The 16,946-nt window shown below is 39.3% G+C and overlaps 1 protein-coding gene across 2 annotated transcripts in view; it reads left to right on the top strand.

Annotated features, from left to right (window-relative positions):
• The first annotated feature begins 4,658 nt into the window (after nucleotides 1–4,658).
• rxrab (retinoid x receptor, alpha b) overlaps nucleotides 4,659–16,946 on the top strand; it is an 80,881-nt gene continuing 68,593 nt past the window's right edge. Inside the window, exons 1-2 of one of the 2 annotated variants that reach the window (XM_073839414.1) lie at nucleotides 4,659–4,835; nucleotides 5,807–8,629. In XM_073839414.1, the coding sequence (XP_073695515.1) occupies nucleotides 6,161–8,470 (2,310 nt within the window). In that variant the 5' untranslated portion in view covers nucleotides 4,659–4,835; nucleotides 5,807–6,160 and the 3' untranslated portion in view covers nucleotides 8,471–8,629. Of the gene's footprint in view, nucleotides 4,836–5,806; nucleotides 8,630–16,946 lie in introns of those variants that run through there. The other variant, XM_073839415.1, reaches the window with a different exon arrangement.

The following is a 16,946-nucleotide window of genomic DNA, read 5'->3' as shown; positions in this document are numbered from 1 at the left end:
TAGTAGTATTAACAAAAATTGGAGGATGGAGGGTGTGAATGGTACTCAGGGGTCAGGGTGAGGAAGATGATAAATGGCAGTAATAATAATATTAATAATAATAGTATTGATAATAATAATAATAATAACATTTTAAATGAACTACTTTAATCAAGAATGAGGGGAGGTTTGAGGATCAAGAAGAGGGCAATTCTATTAATATAGTAATTTAGTAATATATAGGATATATAAATAGAATATCTATAAAATAAAATAAGGTATTCCTTATTATTATAAATATATATATATATATATATATATATATATATATATATATATATATATATATACATATACACACATACATACATACACACATATACATATATATATATATATATACATAAATATATATACATATATATATATATATATATATATATATACACACATATACATACACTACAAAAAAAAAAAAAAAAAAAAAAAACACTATTGAGTTATTACACAGCTGCCCAGTTAATCCCCTGCTCACGTCACCCGGACGGCCATCTAGTAGAGGTGCCGTGGAGGCACAGGGCCCTAACTCCCACCCCCGGGCCACCACGCACACATGTCCAGCTTTTTTTTTTTTTTTAAAGGAAATGTAAACACTTTTCCTTTCCATATGACATTGGCTATGAAGCCCCACGAAAAAAAAGTTCACTAGTCTTCTTGAAATGTTACTTTTGTGTTCAACAGGAGAACTAACAGCGTATGGGTTTGAAATAACATGAGGGTAAATAAGTAATTACAGAATATTTCTTTTTCCATGAGCTGTTCCTTTAATTGCAGCCTTGTCTATAATGCTTCCATACGTTCAGCAGTCCAAACATTTTTAAATTTAGTTCATGACACTTTTTTTCCAGAACTCTTGTGATGGATGCATTGAACAGACATGAAATGACTGATTACTTGCTGCTGTGTTGGACCTCAGCGGATTGTCTAAACGTGTGTGTGTGTGTGTGTGTGTGTGTGTGTGTGTGTGTGTGTGTGTGTCCAGGGGCAAACAGGTTTAATGGGCTGTGTACGAGGGGGTTGGGGGGTATTTCTCTTGAACTGGTGATGGTGGGAGGAAGTGTAGAGATTTATGACGAGGCTGATTGCCCCTCTCTTTCCTCCACAGTGGCTGACCAGCGGAGAGAGTGAGACGCACTAAATCACTCCTGCCACTGAGCCCCTGCACTTGGCGTTGATCCTTAAGAGATCAGTCACTGAGACACATCTCAATTTGTCTCCCTGAGAAAGTCACACTGCACAAAGGTTTGAGATTTCTATCACTAACCCCTGATAATACCACTGTTTGATGGAGTTGCTCCTGTTTAGAGATCTGTGCTGCCCTGTTTGTTGGTCTGCACCATCACTGTTAGTAAATCTCTATAGGAAAGCATAGTTCCTGAGAGTATAGACTTATTCTGACAGAGTAATTACAAAACCTGTAACAGCCAAGTGATAAAGAGGCTGGGAAAACAATTAATGATCTCTCTGTGTCTGTCTTTCTCTCTGTCTGATTGTATTTCTTTATTTTTCTTTTTTAAAACTCATTATATTTAATTTATTTTATTATAATGTATACATCTATCTGTCTCTCTATTATTTTTCTCTCTTTTTTTCCTGCATGAGTATTGAAGTTAACAGGACAGACTATCCTCGGCTGTTTCTAACTCCTGATTGATCTGACCTCTACTGACCAAACTCAGTTCTTCTGTCATACACAGGAATAAGAAAACACTGTGCTTGCCTCATTTTTTCCTTAAACTGGTTTATATTATTAGTTTCTTAGTATTTTTTTTTCATATCAGAAGAAAGAAACGCATACATGTTTGGAAAAAATTAAAGGTGAACAATTAATGAGCATTAACATAAAAAGGGACTGCATTCTGAAACTGAAATTATGTTCATATTGCATTTTCCTAGTGATATAGATATCATATTTCAAATGAACCACATTTAGATTTATTAGGCTGGATATATCCTCTCTAGAAGTGTGTTTGAACTGAGGAATAATTGCAAAGCCATTCTTGGAAAGCTGTTTTGGTCTCCTCAGTGTAAGATGCTGTTTGAAAAGTGAGTATGCTCTCTCAATCTCACCAGCTGTTATTGTAACCTATGACTCTCTCCTCATCCGTTTTTACAGCTATGAGTTGCAGTATAGCTAGAACTCAGAAGCTGAACTGTGCCATTTGCTTTGAAAAGCTATTTGACCTCTAAACTTACAATTTAATTAGATCTGAGACAGCATTTTCTTTGCTCAGACAAGCACTATTGGAGAGGTGTCAAGTTTGCATGGAAGTAGTGGAGAATAATGTGGACCAATAGGAGAGAAATTTCAAGCCATTTAAACAAACATCAAATTTAATCACACAGCTAATTACAGCTGCAGATATCTGTCTATAGAGCTCCAAACTTTTATAATCACAGTTTAAAGGATCCCAGTTGCTCTGTTCAGGTTAAAAATTGACCTACTGAACATAAAGTACATCTAAGTATTAAACATATATTACATGTGGATGCATTTACAGTTGAAGTCAAAAGTTTACATGCACATGCACAATCTGCAAAATACTAGTTAATTAAATATATATAAAATAGATATTATTACTAAAAGGGGTCATACAAAATGAATCCACAGCTGTGTGTGGTTTTTTTTTTTTTTTTTTTTTTTTTTTTGTGATTGTTGTTCATGAGTCCCTTGTTTGTCTTGAACAGTTAAACTGCCCGCTGTTCTTCAGAAAAATCCTTCAGGCCCCACAGATTCTTTGGTTTTTCTGCATTTTTGTGTATTTTAACCCTTTCCAACAATGACAATGAGATCCATCTTTTCACACTGAGGACAACTGAGGGACTCGTATGCAACTATTACAGAAGGTTCAAACGCTCACTGATGCTCCAGAAGGAAAAACAATGCATTAAGTGCCAGGGGGTGTAAACTTTTGAATGGACTGAGGATGTGTACATTTTTTTTTATTTTGCCTAATTATCCTATTTTTTCATTTAGTACTGCCATTCAGAAGCTACAAAAGATACTTACATGTTCCCCAGAAGACAAAATATGTTAAATTTACCCTGATCTTCAAATTCAAAAAGTTTTCACCCCCCGGCTCTTAATACATCGTTTTTTGCCATTGAGTAAACCTTCAATTTGCATTTCATGCATATTCATTTAAATACTCATTTTATAATGCTAATGAATGGTTTTGATCTTTAATGTGGCATGTACATTAATTAATCACTGGAGGATACAACATCAGTCACACACAGTAACACATTTGGAGTTCCTATAGATCAGTGCCCAGTGGTCCAAAGTCCTCTTTTCAGATGAAAGCAAGTTTTGTATTTTATTTGGAAATCAAAAACACTGAAGTCCAGTGTTACGTTTCCACAGTCTGTGATAATTTGGGGTGCAATGTCATCTGCTGGTGTTGGTCCGCTGTGTTTTTGAATCACACGTCAAATTCCTCAAATGCTATTGAGTCATTTTGAGGGATATAATTAATTGATTGTTCTGTTCTTAAACATACATACGTTGATGTAAAAAGTTTACATACACCTTGCAGAATCTGCAAGAGGTTAATTATTTTAACAAAGTAAAAAGGATTATACAAACTGCATGTTATTTGTTATTTAGTACTGACCTGAATAAGATATTTACATAAAAGACATTTACATGTAGTCCACAAGAGAAAATAATTGTTGAATTTATAAAAATGACCCTATTCAAAAGTTTACATACACTTGATTCTTAATACTGTGTTGTTACCTGAATGATCCACAGCTTTGTTTTTTTGGTTTTTATTTAGTGATAGTTGTTCATGAGTAATTTGATTGTCCTGAACCGTTAAACTGCCTCTGTGGTTTTTCAGCAATTTTGTATATTTGAACTCTTTCCAACAATGACTGTATGATTTTGATATCCATCTTTTCACACTGAGGATAACTGAGGGACCATGTAACTATTACAGAAGGTTCAAACGCTCACTGATGCTTCAGAAGGAAAAAAGATACATTAAGAGCCAGGGGGTGAAAACATTTTGAATTCGAAGATCAGAGTAAATTTAGCTTATTTTGTCTTCTGAGAAACATGTATCTTCTGTAGCTTTTAAAGGGCAGTACTAAATGAAAAAATATGATATTTAGGCAAAATAAGGAAAATGTAAACATCTTCATTCTGTTCAAAACTTTACAAGAGCTAATCAGCAAAACGTACTGTTTTGGTAGCCTACAGCAAAAATATCTGGAACTGAATGACATCAAAAGTTTTGCACGTATGCAAATAACAAACGACCGTGCCCCTCTTACATTAAAAATAAGGTGGATACAGTGCAGTCATTGTAAACACTAAAAGTCTATCCCTAACAGTCTCGTTTTCATTTAACTCAGTATGGCGAATCTATAGTTGTACCAGTGTAAATACTGCTAAATACACATTTTAATGTAATTATCTTATGGTCTGAAGGGCGTGTTTGCAACAGTAGCAGTACCACATTGTAAAAAGTAGAAGTGGCTTGTCGCTGCGAAAGTGCTGGCGGTCAGAGTCCCCCTCGGTAGGGTCCCCACGGTGAGGCAGTGCTTGATCGCTGAAGGAATACTGGGAGTGAGTGAGCGAGCGCTCTCGCGGAGTTACAAACTGGATGGAGCCGATTGAAGTAGATACTTTAGTTAAATTAAGTGGATTTTGACAGCGGATCTCTGGCTTCAGTCTGACGACGTTTCCTACTGGATCTTATAGCGTGCCCACTGGGGGAAAATAAATCATTATCTGCAAGAAACATAGCTGGCATGCGCTAATATGGAAACCAAACCATTCTTGTCTCTAGGTGAGTTTGACTCTAGGGAAATATGGTTTCTATTATGTTAACGCTAATGTCATGCAGAGGTACAGGCATCTACTAGTTTCTGCTCAGAAGTGCTGAACAAAACGAAACTATTTACGTTTATATGTGTATGGGTGCCTTAAAACTGTTTTCCTTGTAATATAATTTGTTAATTTTCGTGGCCAGGTATAGGGAATGAAATAAGCGATAAGTGATAAGCAAGCGAGCTACCAGTTTAAAAGAGATAAATGATGAGCGAGGTTGTCATTATTATTGCAAGTTTATATATATATATATATATATCTATGATGTATTTGTTATCATCAGTTTACTAATAAGATAATGAGTCTTACTAGATCAAATAAGGTGTGTGAGACTAATAATTCATGAAGTGCAGACTTGATGACTTAAGTCAAACAGTGGATGTTAATAGTTTATTGAAGCGCGCTCGTTCTTCACTTGTGCGCTGTCACATTTATCACTCTAAACGCTTATGGCAAGCTGTTTTAACAACGATTTCTGTAAAATAACCTTTTTTTTTATGCATTTAATTATTTAATTTCTTGCAGTTACTATGTGACAGTGACTGGTAATAAAATGTTTTTTTCCCTTCATTTAATTCAAAGGGAATCTGTGGTTCACATTTAAACTACTCAGTGTGTATTCCGGATGTTATTGGTAGTCCAAGTTATTGGAGTTTTACTATTAATTTATCAGGTGCTGTTTTAACAACTATTTCTGTAAACTAACAAACTTTTATTTTTACGTCCCTAGTCCTTTTTGTGCATTTATTTATTTCCTTGCAGTCACTATGTGTTAGTGTTAGTTAGTGTTGACAGTTGCTATTAGTAGTCCTATTTGTCACACCCTCAGCACGTTCCCTCAGTCCCAATCACTGCACCACGCCCATCACCAGAGCTCTATCACCGTCACCTGCACCCGTAATTACGACTCCCTTTAAATACTCTCCCCAGACATTCACTCAGCGGCTGGTATCGAAGTTGCATAGATGTCTCTCTGTGGATCTTCTCCCCTTCCTGTTGTCTCTCCTGTGCTCCTCGTGGATTGCTCCGATGTTCTCCTGTGAAACACGTTAACCGTGTCAAAGGGAAGTGACTGTTGCTATCGCTACGATACTTATGAACTTGAACTCACCTGTGGTGTTGTGTTTGAAGATTCGACTACAGAGAACCTTATTCACCTGTTTGCACGTGTGTTGAACTGTGCACGTTTGTTAATAAATATCCTGAAAGATACTCACCTTCTTCCTTTGTGTGTGGTCGTGACAGGATACCAGCCCCGCAAAAAATTATTTCTTCAGCTCACTCATGGAGGCGAACGCAGCATTCAGCGGTGTCTCTCCCGAATCACTAAAACTGTCGGACGCTGAGGACAGGCTATGGAGCCTACGGCAAGGTGGGCGAACATTGGAGTGGTATGTGGAGGAATTCCTTGAGCTCTCCCATCGGGTAAGCTGGCCCGACTTCACTCTTGCTGTGGTGTTTCGTATGGGATTGGATGAGGAAACAATCCGATGCAACTCCCCCATATGTGATTTTTCCTTGATTGAACTAATCAACCTCACTCTTTATATAAATGGCTCTAGTATCGAGGTTAAAGAAATAAAGAGTGATGGTAAGTTTCCTCATCCAACCCACTACGAAACCCAGCCCGTTTTGCCGGCTTACCCCTCGCCTGGACCCCTCACATACCAAACCAATAGCTTCTCCCACCTTGCCAGCCCGGAACTCGCGGCCAGCCCTCCAACGTTATTGCCAATTCTGATGGCCAGCGTGCTCGACCCACCGTTGAGGTCAGTACGGGCGGCCATGCTAGCTCACAAAATGGCCGATGTTCCTCCAGTGACTGCGCCGCCAGAGCGCCCTCCAGTGACTGCGCCGCCAGAGCGCCCTCCCGAGACTGCGCCGCCAGAGCGCCCTCCAGTGACTGCGCCGCCAGAGCGCCCTCCAGTGACTGCGCCACCAGAGCGCCCTCCAGTGACTGCGCCGCCAGAGCGCCCTCCAGTGACTGCGCCGCCAGAGCGCCCTCCAGTGACCGCTCGCCCAGAGCTAGCTCTTTCAGTGTCTCCGCTGGAGACGCCCAGCCCTCCTGAATCTCCGCTGGGGTCGTCCAGCCGTCCAGAGCCCGCTCCTCAAGAGCGCCGTCCAGAGCCCGCTCCTCAAGAGCGCCGTCCAGAGCCCGCTCCTCAAGAGCGCCGTCCAGAGCCCGCTCCTCAAGAGCGCCGTCCAGAGCCCGCACCTCAAGAGCGCCGTCCAGAGCCTCCGTTGGTGCAATCCAGCCTTCCAGAGCCTTCGCTGGTTCCGCCCAGCCGTCCTGAGCCCTCACTGGTTACGTCCAGCCTTCCAGAGCCCCAGCTGGTCCCGTCCAGCCTTCCAGAGCCTCAGCTGGTCCCGTCCAGCCTTCCAGAGCCTCAGCTGGTCCCGTCCAGCCGTCCAGAGCCTCAGCTGGTCCCGTCCAGCCATCCAGAGCCTTCGCTGGTTCCGTCCAGCCGTCCTGAGCCTTCACTGGTTACGTCCAATCCACCAGAGTCTCCGCTGGTACAATCCAGCCTTCCAGAGCCTCAGCTGGTCCCGTCCAGCCATCCAGAGCCTCAGCTGGTCCCGTCCAGCGGTCCCGAGCCTCAGCTGGTCCCGTCCAGCCGTCCAGAGCCTCCGCTGGCCCAGCCCAGCCTTTCAGAGCCTTCGCTGGTTCCGTCCAGCCGTCCTGAGCCTTCACTGGTTACGTCCAATCCACCAGAGTCTCCGCTGGTACAATCCAGCCTTCCAGAGCCTCAGCTGGTCCCGTCCAGCCATCCAGAGCCTCAGCTGGTCCCGTCCAGCGGTCCCGAGCCTCAGCTGGTCCCGTCCAGCCGTCCAGAGCCTCCGCTGGCCCAGCCCAGCCTTTCAGAGCCTAAACTGGTCCTGTCCAGCCTCTCAGAGCCCACTCCGCCAAACGGTCCTGCCAAACCCCTGAATTCCCCCAAGAAAATTTTGGGGGGGCGCCATATATTCCAGGCCAACGTGACCGGGCCGAGGAATGAGGCCAAGGCCACGGGGGCTATCCGGCCATGGCCGCCTGACCTACCAAGACCACCTGAACTGCCTATCCGGCCATGGCCGCCTGACCTACCAAGACCACCTGAACTGCCTATCCGGCCATGGCCGCCTGACCTACCAAGACCACCGGAACTACCTGTCCGGCCATGGCCGCCTGACCTACCAAGGCCGCCGGAACTGCCTGTCCGGCCGTGGCCGCCGGACCCGCCATGGCTTCCTGTTCCGCCCTGGAGGCCTTCCCAACCCAACAAGGTCCTGCCCCGGAACGGCCTCCAGGGCGCCCGCCCCCCCTCCCTGGTGTTTCCGTCACGGCGCGAGACGCGCCTACCGGGAGGGGGAGATAATGTCACACCCTCAGCACGTTCCCTCAGTCCCAATCACTGCACCACGCCCATCACCAGAGCTCTATCACCGTCACCTGCACCCGTAATTACGACTCCCTTTAAATACTCTCCCCAGACATTCACTCAGCGGCTGGTATCGAAGTTGCATAGATGTCTCTCTGTGGATCTTCTCCCCTTCCTGTTGTCTCTCCTGTGCTCCTCGTGGATTGCTCCGATGTTCTCCTGTGAAACACGTTAACCGTGTCAAAGGGAAGTGACTGTTGCTATCGCTACGATACTTATGAACTTGAACTCACCTGTGGTGTTGTGTTTGAAGATTCGACTACAGAGAACCTTATTCACCTGTTTGCACGTGTGTTGAACTGTGCACGTTTGTTAATAAATATCCTGAAAGATACTCACCTTCTTCCTTTGTGTGTGGTCGTGACACTATTGCAATTTTACTAGTAATTTATCAGGGGCTGTTTTAACAACAAATTCTGTAAACTATCAAGCATTTTTTGTATTCCTTAGCACTTTTTATGCGTTTAATAATTTAATTTCTTGCAGTCACTATGTTAACAGTAACAACTAGTAACTATTCCATTGTTACTGGTAATAAATAGTTTTTTTTTTTTTTCATTTATTTCATTAGGGATCTGTGGTTCTAGACTAGTGTGAATTCCAGTTGTTTTTGGTAGACCTAGCTATTGCAATTTTATTAGTAATTTTTTAGGTGCTAATAACCTAACTATTCAAATGATTATTATTGTGTTTTTCCTTTCAAGTTTTCTTAGTACTAATTTAAAAGACACTACTACATATTTATTAACTGTACTTTGTATTCCTGTTGTAACTGGTAATATTTGAACCTTACTATGAAGTGATTCTGACTAGTCTTCATATAGCAAGTCAAAAGGCAGTTAGTGAGATAAATGCTATAGTAGCAGATGGGACAATTACTAATGTCTCATAAAGAAGTTCCAGCATCTAATATATGAATACTAGTAAAGCTGAAATAGATAGGATGCTATTTGAATACTGCTTACATATAATGTAATAAATAGGGCTACTAGTCAGAAGTGAACAGATCCTATTAGATTTCAATGGCAAAATGGTTACAGAATGGTTACTTGGCACTACTGGAGTAGCGACTAGTAACAAAGGACTAGCAAAGGAAAAAGTACCATTGACCTTCATCAGGTTAGACACCTTGTTAAATTTAATATGGATGAAAACTAGCCTGTGAGGGATAGACTTGGAGTCTTTACCATGTTGTATACTTTTTGTGTTGTCGGCTGAATAATATATTTTTAAACAACAGTACAGTACACTAAAAGATTTGTAATTCTATCTCTCACAGCCTCATCAGAATTCCTGGCAAAAACTTTATTTGTATGTAATTACTGTAGTAATATCAGTAAATGATGCATAATTACAAACAACTATCCGTAAACCAAACCCTAACCATAATTTTATAGTAAGTACACACTGTAAAAAATTTGCTGTAGTTCTGCAGCTGGTTGCCAGTAACTTACTGTAGATTTTTAATTTATGTTATTTACTGGCAACAGTTTGTTCAAAGTTAAATGAACATTAAACATTAACAAGTCTTTGTCTTTACAGAATAAAACTATAAAATAACAACCTACTGCAAAGCATTCTGGGAACCAGAAACCTTCATCAACCTTTTTCAGTTTTTTTCCTTCAGATTTTGGTTCCCAGAATGCTTTGCATGAGGCTGTTATTTTAGTTTTATTCTGTAAAGATAAAGACTTGTTAATGTTTAATGTTCAATTAACTTTGAACAAACTGTTGCCAGTAAATAGCATAAATTTAAATCTACAGTAAGTTACTGGCAACCAGCTGCCAGTAATACTGTAATTTCTACAGTTTTTGTTTACAGTGCAGGTTGTTAATTAATATTACTCAGTACTTATTTGTGCATTTTAACTATTAGTAATATAAGTATTAAGTATTAGTAATATAAAAGTAGTCAATTTAAAGGTATAAATGTTAAAATGGCTTGCCATAGAAGCTCAACAAATCGATGTTAGTACACTTCAGTAGTTATTTCAACCACTTCAAAGGGCGGTACACCAAGCTCTGAGTCCAGCTGAGATTTGAAGACTTTAGTAGATCTCTCGGATTTATCAAGGTTTTTCTTTTTCTTCAGTTTCTTCAGTAATTATCTGCTGCTGTCATGATAGGGTTCAGTAGTAGGCTGTTCCTACCTGAGCTTTTCTTACACCACGTCAGCCTCTGTTAACTCTCTGTCTCTCAAACAAGATGCCGTGTGATGATTGGAAAATCATAATTTGACTGTAGACACTGAGATTTAGAAAGTAATAACTCATGACATATGTGATGGTACAGAGCATGTTGTGTAAACTTGCACTGAAATTCTATTGCAGCAAAATTCTTTTTCCAAGCCACCTATTTATACATTCCTCCTGCATGTTGGAATCCCAGTGTAAACAGCAGGTTTTGAGGCTTAATGTGCGCAACTTTACTGGCATTTTAAAAGTTTGCTCTCTATAGGTCTCCAGGGGCCACAACCTTTCCCTGGAGCGTCCCAAGTCCATGAGCGTTATTAAGAAATAGAGGGTCCCATTGTGAGAAGGCCCGTCTGTGGTAGTGAGGGGTGTGTATACGGGATGCCGGACCACCCCAATAAAAGAGAACCAGTTTGGTTTACGGCAGAGCAGTTTTGTGTTTCTGAAGAGGTGATTGGTCCTTTGTGAATGTCTGCAGCTGTCAGTTTTATAAGAGCGGCTTTAAAGGGAAAGTTAATTGCTTAAAGTGACAGCGTCTCTCAGACACCCTCCAGCCACTGTCTGTGTCCAAATCAAAAGCAGAATGGGCTGTTTCTAGACAAGACTACACAGAAGGCCAAACTGCACTTGAGAAAGTTTGTCTGAAGTGTCAGGTGATACACACACATTGCAGTGCGAGTGTGTGTTTAGATCTTCTCTTGTTTCACTGTTGTACAAACTGTTGCAATTTAAGCATCAGCACTTAGAGCCTTTTGAAAGTGATGAGTGATGGCAGAGGGGGTATTTTGATCGGCTGCCCTGTTAATCATTTGCTCTATGCAGTGTATGCATGACTCCTTGATAAAAGCAACTCTGCACCTTGTACCGTGGACCTTGTTTGGTTGCATACATTTAGAGTAAGCTTAAGCATACAGTGGGCACCAAAAGTCTGAGACCACATTGAAAAGCTGGGATTATTTTTTTTTTAATTTTTAACCTGGAAGTAAACTAAAAGTTTAGGATTTTGAAACATTTAAAATGAAGAAACAAAGTTGAAGTTACCATGGAATCCTGTTTTCGCCACAGAATACAAAAATAAAAAAGGTAATTGGTGACTTTTTATTTTACAAGTCTGACTTTTTCTCGTAATTCTGAGTTTATATCTCATAATTCAAAGTTTTTTGAGTAAAAAGTAAGAATTCTCTTAGAATTCTGACTTTCTCACAATTCTGAGTTTATATCTTGCAATTCTGACTTTTTTCGAAGAATTCTGAATTCAAATCTTGCAATGCTAATTCCACCAAAGAATAAAAAATTAAAAAGGTAATTGCGACTTTATATCTCACAATTTTATAGCAATCATTAGTTCATATCTCACATATTCAGACTTTTCTTCTCATTCTATGAGAATTGTAGGGAAGCCCATTTTGGCCACTAAATAAAAAAATTAATAAAGGTCATTGTGATTGCAATTTTTTTTCTAACAATGGACTTTTTCTCAGAATTGCATGATACAGACTCTGAATTCTGATTTTTTTTCTCAGAATTGTGAGATATAAACCTGCAACTGCAACTTATAAAGTCAGAATTTTGTGATATAAACTCGTAATTGATAGTTATAAAGTCAGAATTTTGAGGTATAAACTTATACACTTATATCACACAATTCTGAGTAATAAAGTCAGAATTGCGAGTTTATATCTCACAGTTCTGAGAAATCTCAGAATTGCCAGATAAAAAAAGTTGCAATAACCCTTTTTTGATTTTTTAATTCAGTGGTGGAAACGGGCATCCATGGAATTGCAAAAAAAAAACTTAATAAATGTGAATTGTGAATTAATAAATGTGAATTGTGAGACTTTTTTTAACCTATCACAGAGATAAGCGTCATAGGAATATTTAATATTTTCAGTTCTGCACTATTTCTAGGTCACTTATCAAATTTAAGTACATTTGCAGCTTTGAATATGTGAGTCTTTGTGTCATTAAAGCACAATAAGGACAAACCAATTAGTAAAACAGTTATGAACATTTTTCCTTTTCTGAATTCAGCTTTTCACTTTAATTTTTTGTATGGATTTATTCTTAAAATTAAATAAATGTATTGTCACTGGTGGACTCAAGACTTTTCGACTCCACTTTGTCTGTCTGTGTATTTGATTTATAAAAGATTTCTAAAGGTGAATTAAGTCATCAACACCAAACTTCAGTCAAATTGAAAATAGCAGGCATTAACAACTTCTTTAAGAGAGTGTTTTAATGGGATTACACTTGACCTTATGCATGGTAATTCAGTTGAAGTTAATGGATTTGGAGAATCTAAAGAATGAAAAAGAATGAAAAAAATACCTCTCCCATCCCCACTTTCCGTCTTTATGGCAGCATAAGTACCATGCCATTTAGAGTGTGAAAGATGTGTATGTGAGTGTGTGTGTGTGTGTGTGTGTGTGTGTGTGTGTGTGTGTGTGTGTGTGTGTGTGTGTGTGTGCGTGTGTGTGTACCTGGTATTCATCACGTTGTGGGGACCAAATGTCCCCACAAGGATAGGAATACCAGTAGATTTTGACCTTGTGGGGACATTTCTCAGGTCCCCATGAGGAAACAGGCTTATAAATCATGCACAATTAGTTTTTTTGATGAAGTAAAAGTATGCACAATCTCCTGTGAGGGCTAGGTGTAGGTGTAGGGTGATAAAAAGTACGGTTTGTACAGTATAAAAACCATTACGTCTATGGAATGTCCCCATAAAACAAGTAAACCCAACATGTGTGTGTGAGTGTGTGTGTGTGTGTGTGTGTGTGTGTGTGTGTGTGTGTGTGTGTGTGTGTGTGTGTGTGTGTGTGTGTGTGTGTGTGTGTGTGTGTGTGTGTGTGTGAGTGTGGGTGTGTGTAGACAGACTGTAGACTCCTCTAACTTTAACACTGCACATTGTCTAGAGGCAGGTCAGCGCCAGTGTAATTATCTAATATGTATAAGTCTGTGTCTATCTTTGTTTTTACATGCTGCAACAGACAAGTTAATGAGAGGTCCAGCTGTCTAATTACCAGGTGCAAACTTTTGAGGTCAACTTCTGACACTGATATTTGCAAACTGACCTCTCTCTGTGGCTGACATGAGTATAGTGCATGTAAGGCCTGTCTCAGGCTACATACACAAGCAGTATGTAAACAGCAGCAGTTACATGCCAAGCTTTCACGCTGTCCCAAAATTAAGTAATCTGTGTTCAGTCCGTTATTTATATATTTTATATATTTCTTTTCCACAATTATGTTATGTTAAGCTTTCCCTTGTGCACATGGTTTAATGCTTTCATCTGTTTTATGGGTTTTCTTCCAGACAGCACATTCTACAAAGTGCAAGTCAGAACATATCGTAACTTAAACCTCCACTGACTGTAAATACTGTCCATAAAAAGCTACTATGTCTGCTTAAGGTATCCTTTCCTCCCTTTTTGCCTTTCACTGCTCTTTTCGTCTCCTCGTCCTGTACACACTTCAGCTCCTTTGAAGGATATGTTACAGGCCGAATGCAGAACAGTCAGTAATTCAGATAAGATCTGATGGAGATATGGATCTTGCATTTCTTCTCCCAAGAGAGCAGCAAATTATACACACCAAAAAATTCCATTAAACAGTAACGGGGCCCCCAAACTACTGTTCATGTGATACTCAGACAGGTGCTATTTGCTGCACTTACACCCTTCGGGACAGACGGATCCAATTTGCACCCTGGAGAAGACGGCAGTTTTAAAAGGAAGTTCAGTTCCTCTGAGTCACTGGCTTGTTTTAGAATCGCATGTAGTGCGATTCTGTTTTATTTATCTTTGATAATTAGTTGAATCATTGCTACTTATTTTAGAAAAGAGACTTTAGGAGCTTTGTGATGCAAAAAGACTGTTTTCTTGCTTTAATTTACAGTGGAGGTCAAAAGTTTACATCCCCCTTTCAGAATCTGCAAAATGTTAATTATTTTACCAAATTAAGAGAGATTATACAAAATGTTATTGTTTATTTAGTACTGACCTGCATAAGATATTTCACACAAAATATGTTTACATATAGTCCACAAAAGTAAATAATAGCTGAATTTATAAAAATGACCCGGTTCAAAAGTTTACATCACGCTGATTCTTAATACTGTGTTCTTACCTAAATGATTCATAGCTGTGTTTTTTTGTTTAGTGATAGTTGTTCATGAGTCCCTGAGTCATGAGTCTGAACAGTTAAACTGCCTGCTGTTCTTCAGAAAAACCCTTCAGGTCCCAGATTTTTTTACATTTTTTTTTTAGCATTTGTGTATTTGAACTCTTTCCAACATTGACTGTATGATTTTGAGATCCATTTTTTCACACTGAGGTAGGGGTGGGCGATATGACCTAAAATTAATATCACGGTATTTTTCATCTTTTGAACGGTGACAGTATAATATCACGGTATTACTTTTTTTGGTACATTTTGGGAGGAGTAGCCTGTCCTGTCCCTTTAGTATGTGAATAAAGTTAATATTTTTATAATATGTGACCCTGGACCACAAAACCAGTCATAAGGTAAAATTTGACAAAACTGAGATATATACATCTGAGATATATACATCTGCGATATATACATATGAAAGCTCAATAAATAAGCTTTCTATTGATATATGGTTTGTTAGGATAGGACAATATTTGGCCGAGATACATCTATTTGAAAATCTGGAATCTGAGGGTGCAAAAAAAATCAAAATACTGAGAAAATCACCTTTAAAGTTGTCCAAATTAAGTTCTTAACAATGCATATTACTAATCAAAAATTACATTTTGATAGGTTTACAGTAGGAATTTTACAAAAAATCTTCATGGAACATGATCTTTACTTAATTTCCTAATGATTTTTGACATAAAAGAAAAATCAATAATTTTGACCCATACAATGTATTTTTGGCTATTGCTACAAATATACCCCAGCGACTTAAGACTGGTTTTGTGGTCCAGGGTTACATATAATAAGTAAATGCTAGGTATCCTTATCAAAAAGAGACATGGGAGAGTATGCATTCTTAACATATTTATTTTGCAAAAAACCTAAAGATCTTACTAAACAGTGTACAACAAAACAAAAATTATTTTTTATTGAAATTTAAATTCTGCAATATTTAAAACCTTTAAATAACTGGGGGAATTCGACTCATGGCAACAGTTTAAAAGTAGACCAATTCTGTGGGGGAAAACGCGGACTTGGCAACCCTGCATCCAACACGAGCTGCTGGAGTTAATGTCATTGCACACGAGTACGAAATTTTCGTCCGAGATTTTTGCACGTTAAAAAGATACAGGTTATGTTAATCGAGTTTACACACTGCCTCTGAAACTTTCGTCCGTCATAAAAAAAATCGGATCGTGTTTGATTTTCTGCATTTTTGCCTCCATAACAAGCATTTTGATAAGGACGGCGAATATGAGAAAACTAAAAAAAAAACGCATACGAAAATCGGACTCAGTGTACAATGATCTTTAGATTTGAATGATCACGGGTCGAAAGTAAAGAGAGATTACAAACATAGACAGGAGGATTTGCTGCAATCTTGTACTCACTGACAAATATCTATTAACGTTATAAGATGTGCTGCTCCCTTTACACAGAGTGTGCGTTATCGCAAAATCGAAAGTAAAAGTAAACAGGCCGGTCGCATTTGTCTCGTGCCCACTCAATTTGTGATCCGCTGTGTAAATCCTTCGGCCGGCAGCCAGGAAAAGTCCCGGTCGTCCCGATTGCCACTCCGCCCCTGGTATAGGCTACAGGCCCGACCTTTCTTCACGATGTCGTTTAATGGCCACTCCCCTTTTACCTACCACCTGCAAAGCTGATACGAATATGTTTTACTTTTTTATTTACAACAAGATATATAGTATAAGGACAGGTATTCAGACCACAACTGAACGTTTGAAGAAAATTTAATGCCTTATTATTTAGAATTAGCTATTATTGATGTAAATGCAGCCGTTCGAGGCACATAATTGATTTATAACGGTATTGACAGTATTAGAAAATCCATGTCGTGGCGCAATGTCACACCGGTGCTGACTATGACACCGGTGTACAGCCCAGCCCTACACTGAGGACAACTGAGGAACTCATATGCAACTATTACAGAAGGTTGAAATGCTCACTGATCCTCCAGAAGGATACAAAATCCATTAAGAGCCGGGGGTGAAAACTTTTGAACAGTATATGGATATGCATACATTTTTCTTATTTTGTCTAAATAACATATTTTTTCATTTAGTACTGCCCTTCAGAGGCTACAAAAGATAGTTGTGTATTCCCAGAAGACAAAATACGTTACATTTACCTTGATCTTCATATTCAAAAAGTTTTCACCCCCAGCTCTTAATGCATGGTTTTTCTCTTCTTAAGCATCAGTGAGCATTTGAACCTTCTGTAATAGATGTATATGAGTCCCTCAGTTGACTTCAGTGTGAAAAGATTGATCTCAAAATCA

This window comes from Garra rufa, chromosome 5 (assembly GCF_049309525.1).
Source record: "Garra rufa chromosome 5, GarRuf1.0, whole genome shotgun sequence".
NCBI lineage: Eukaryota > Metazoa > Chordata > Actinopteri > Cypriniformes > Cyprinidae > Garra > Garra rufa.
Note: the sequence above shows the minus strand (reverse complement) of the source record. Positions and strands in the feature narration are given on the sequence as shown.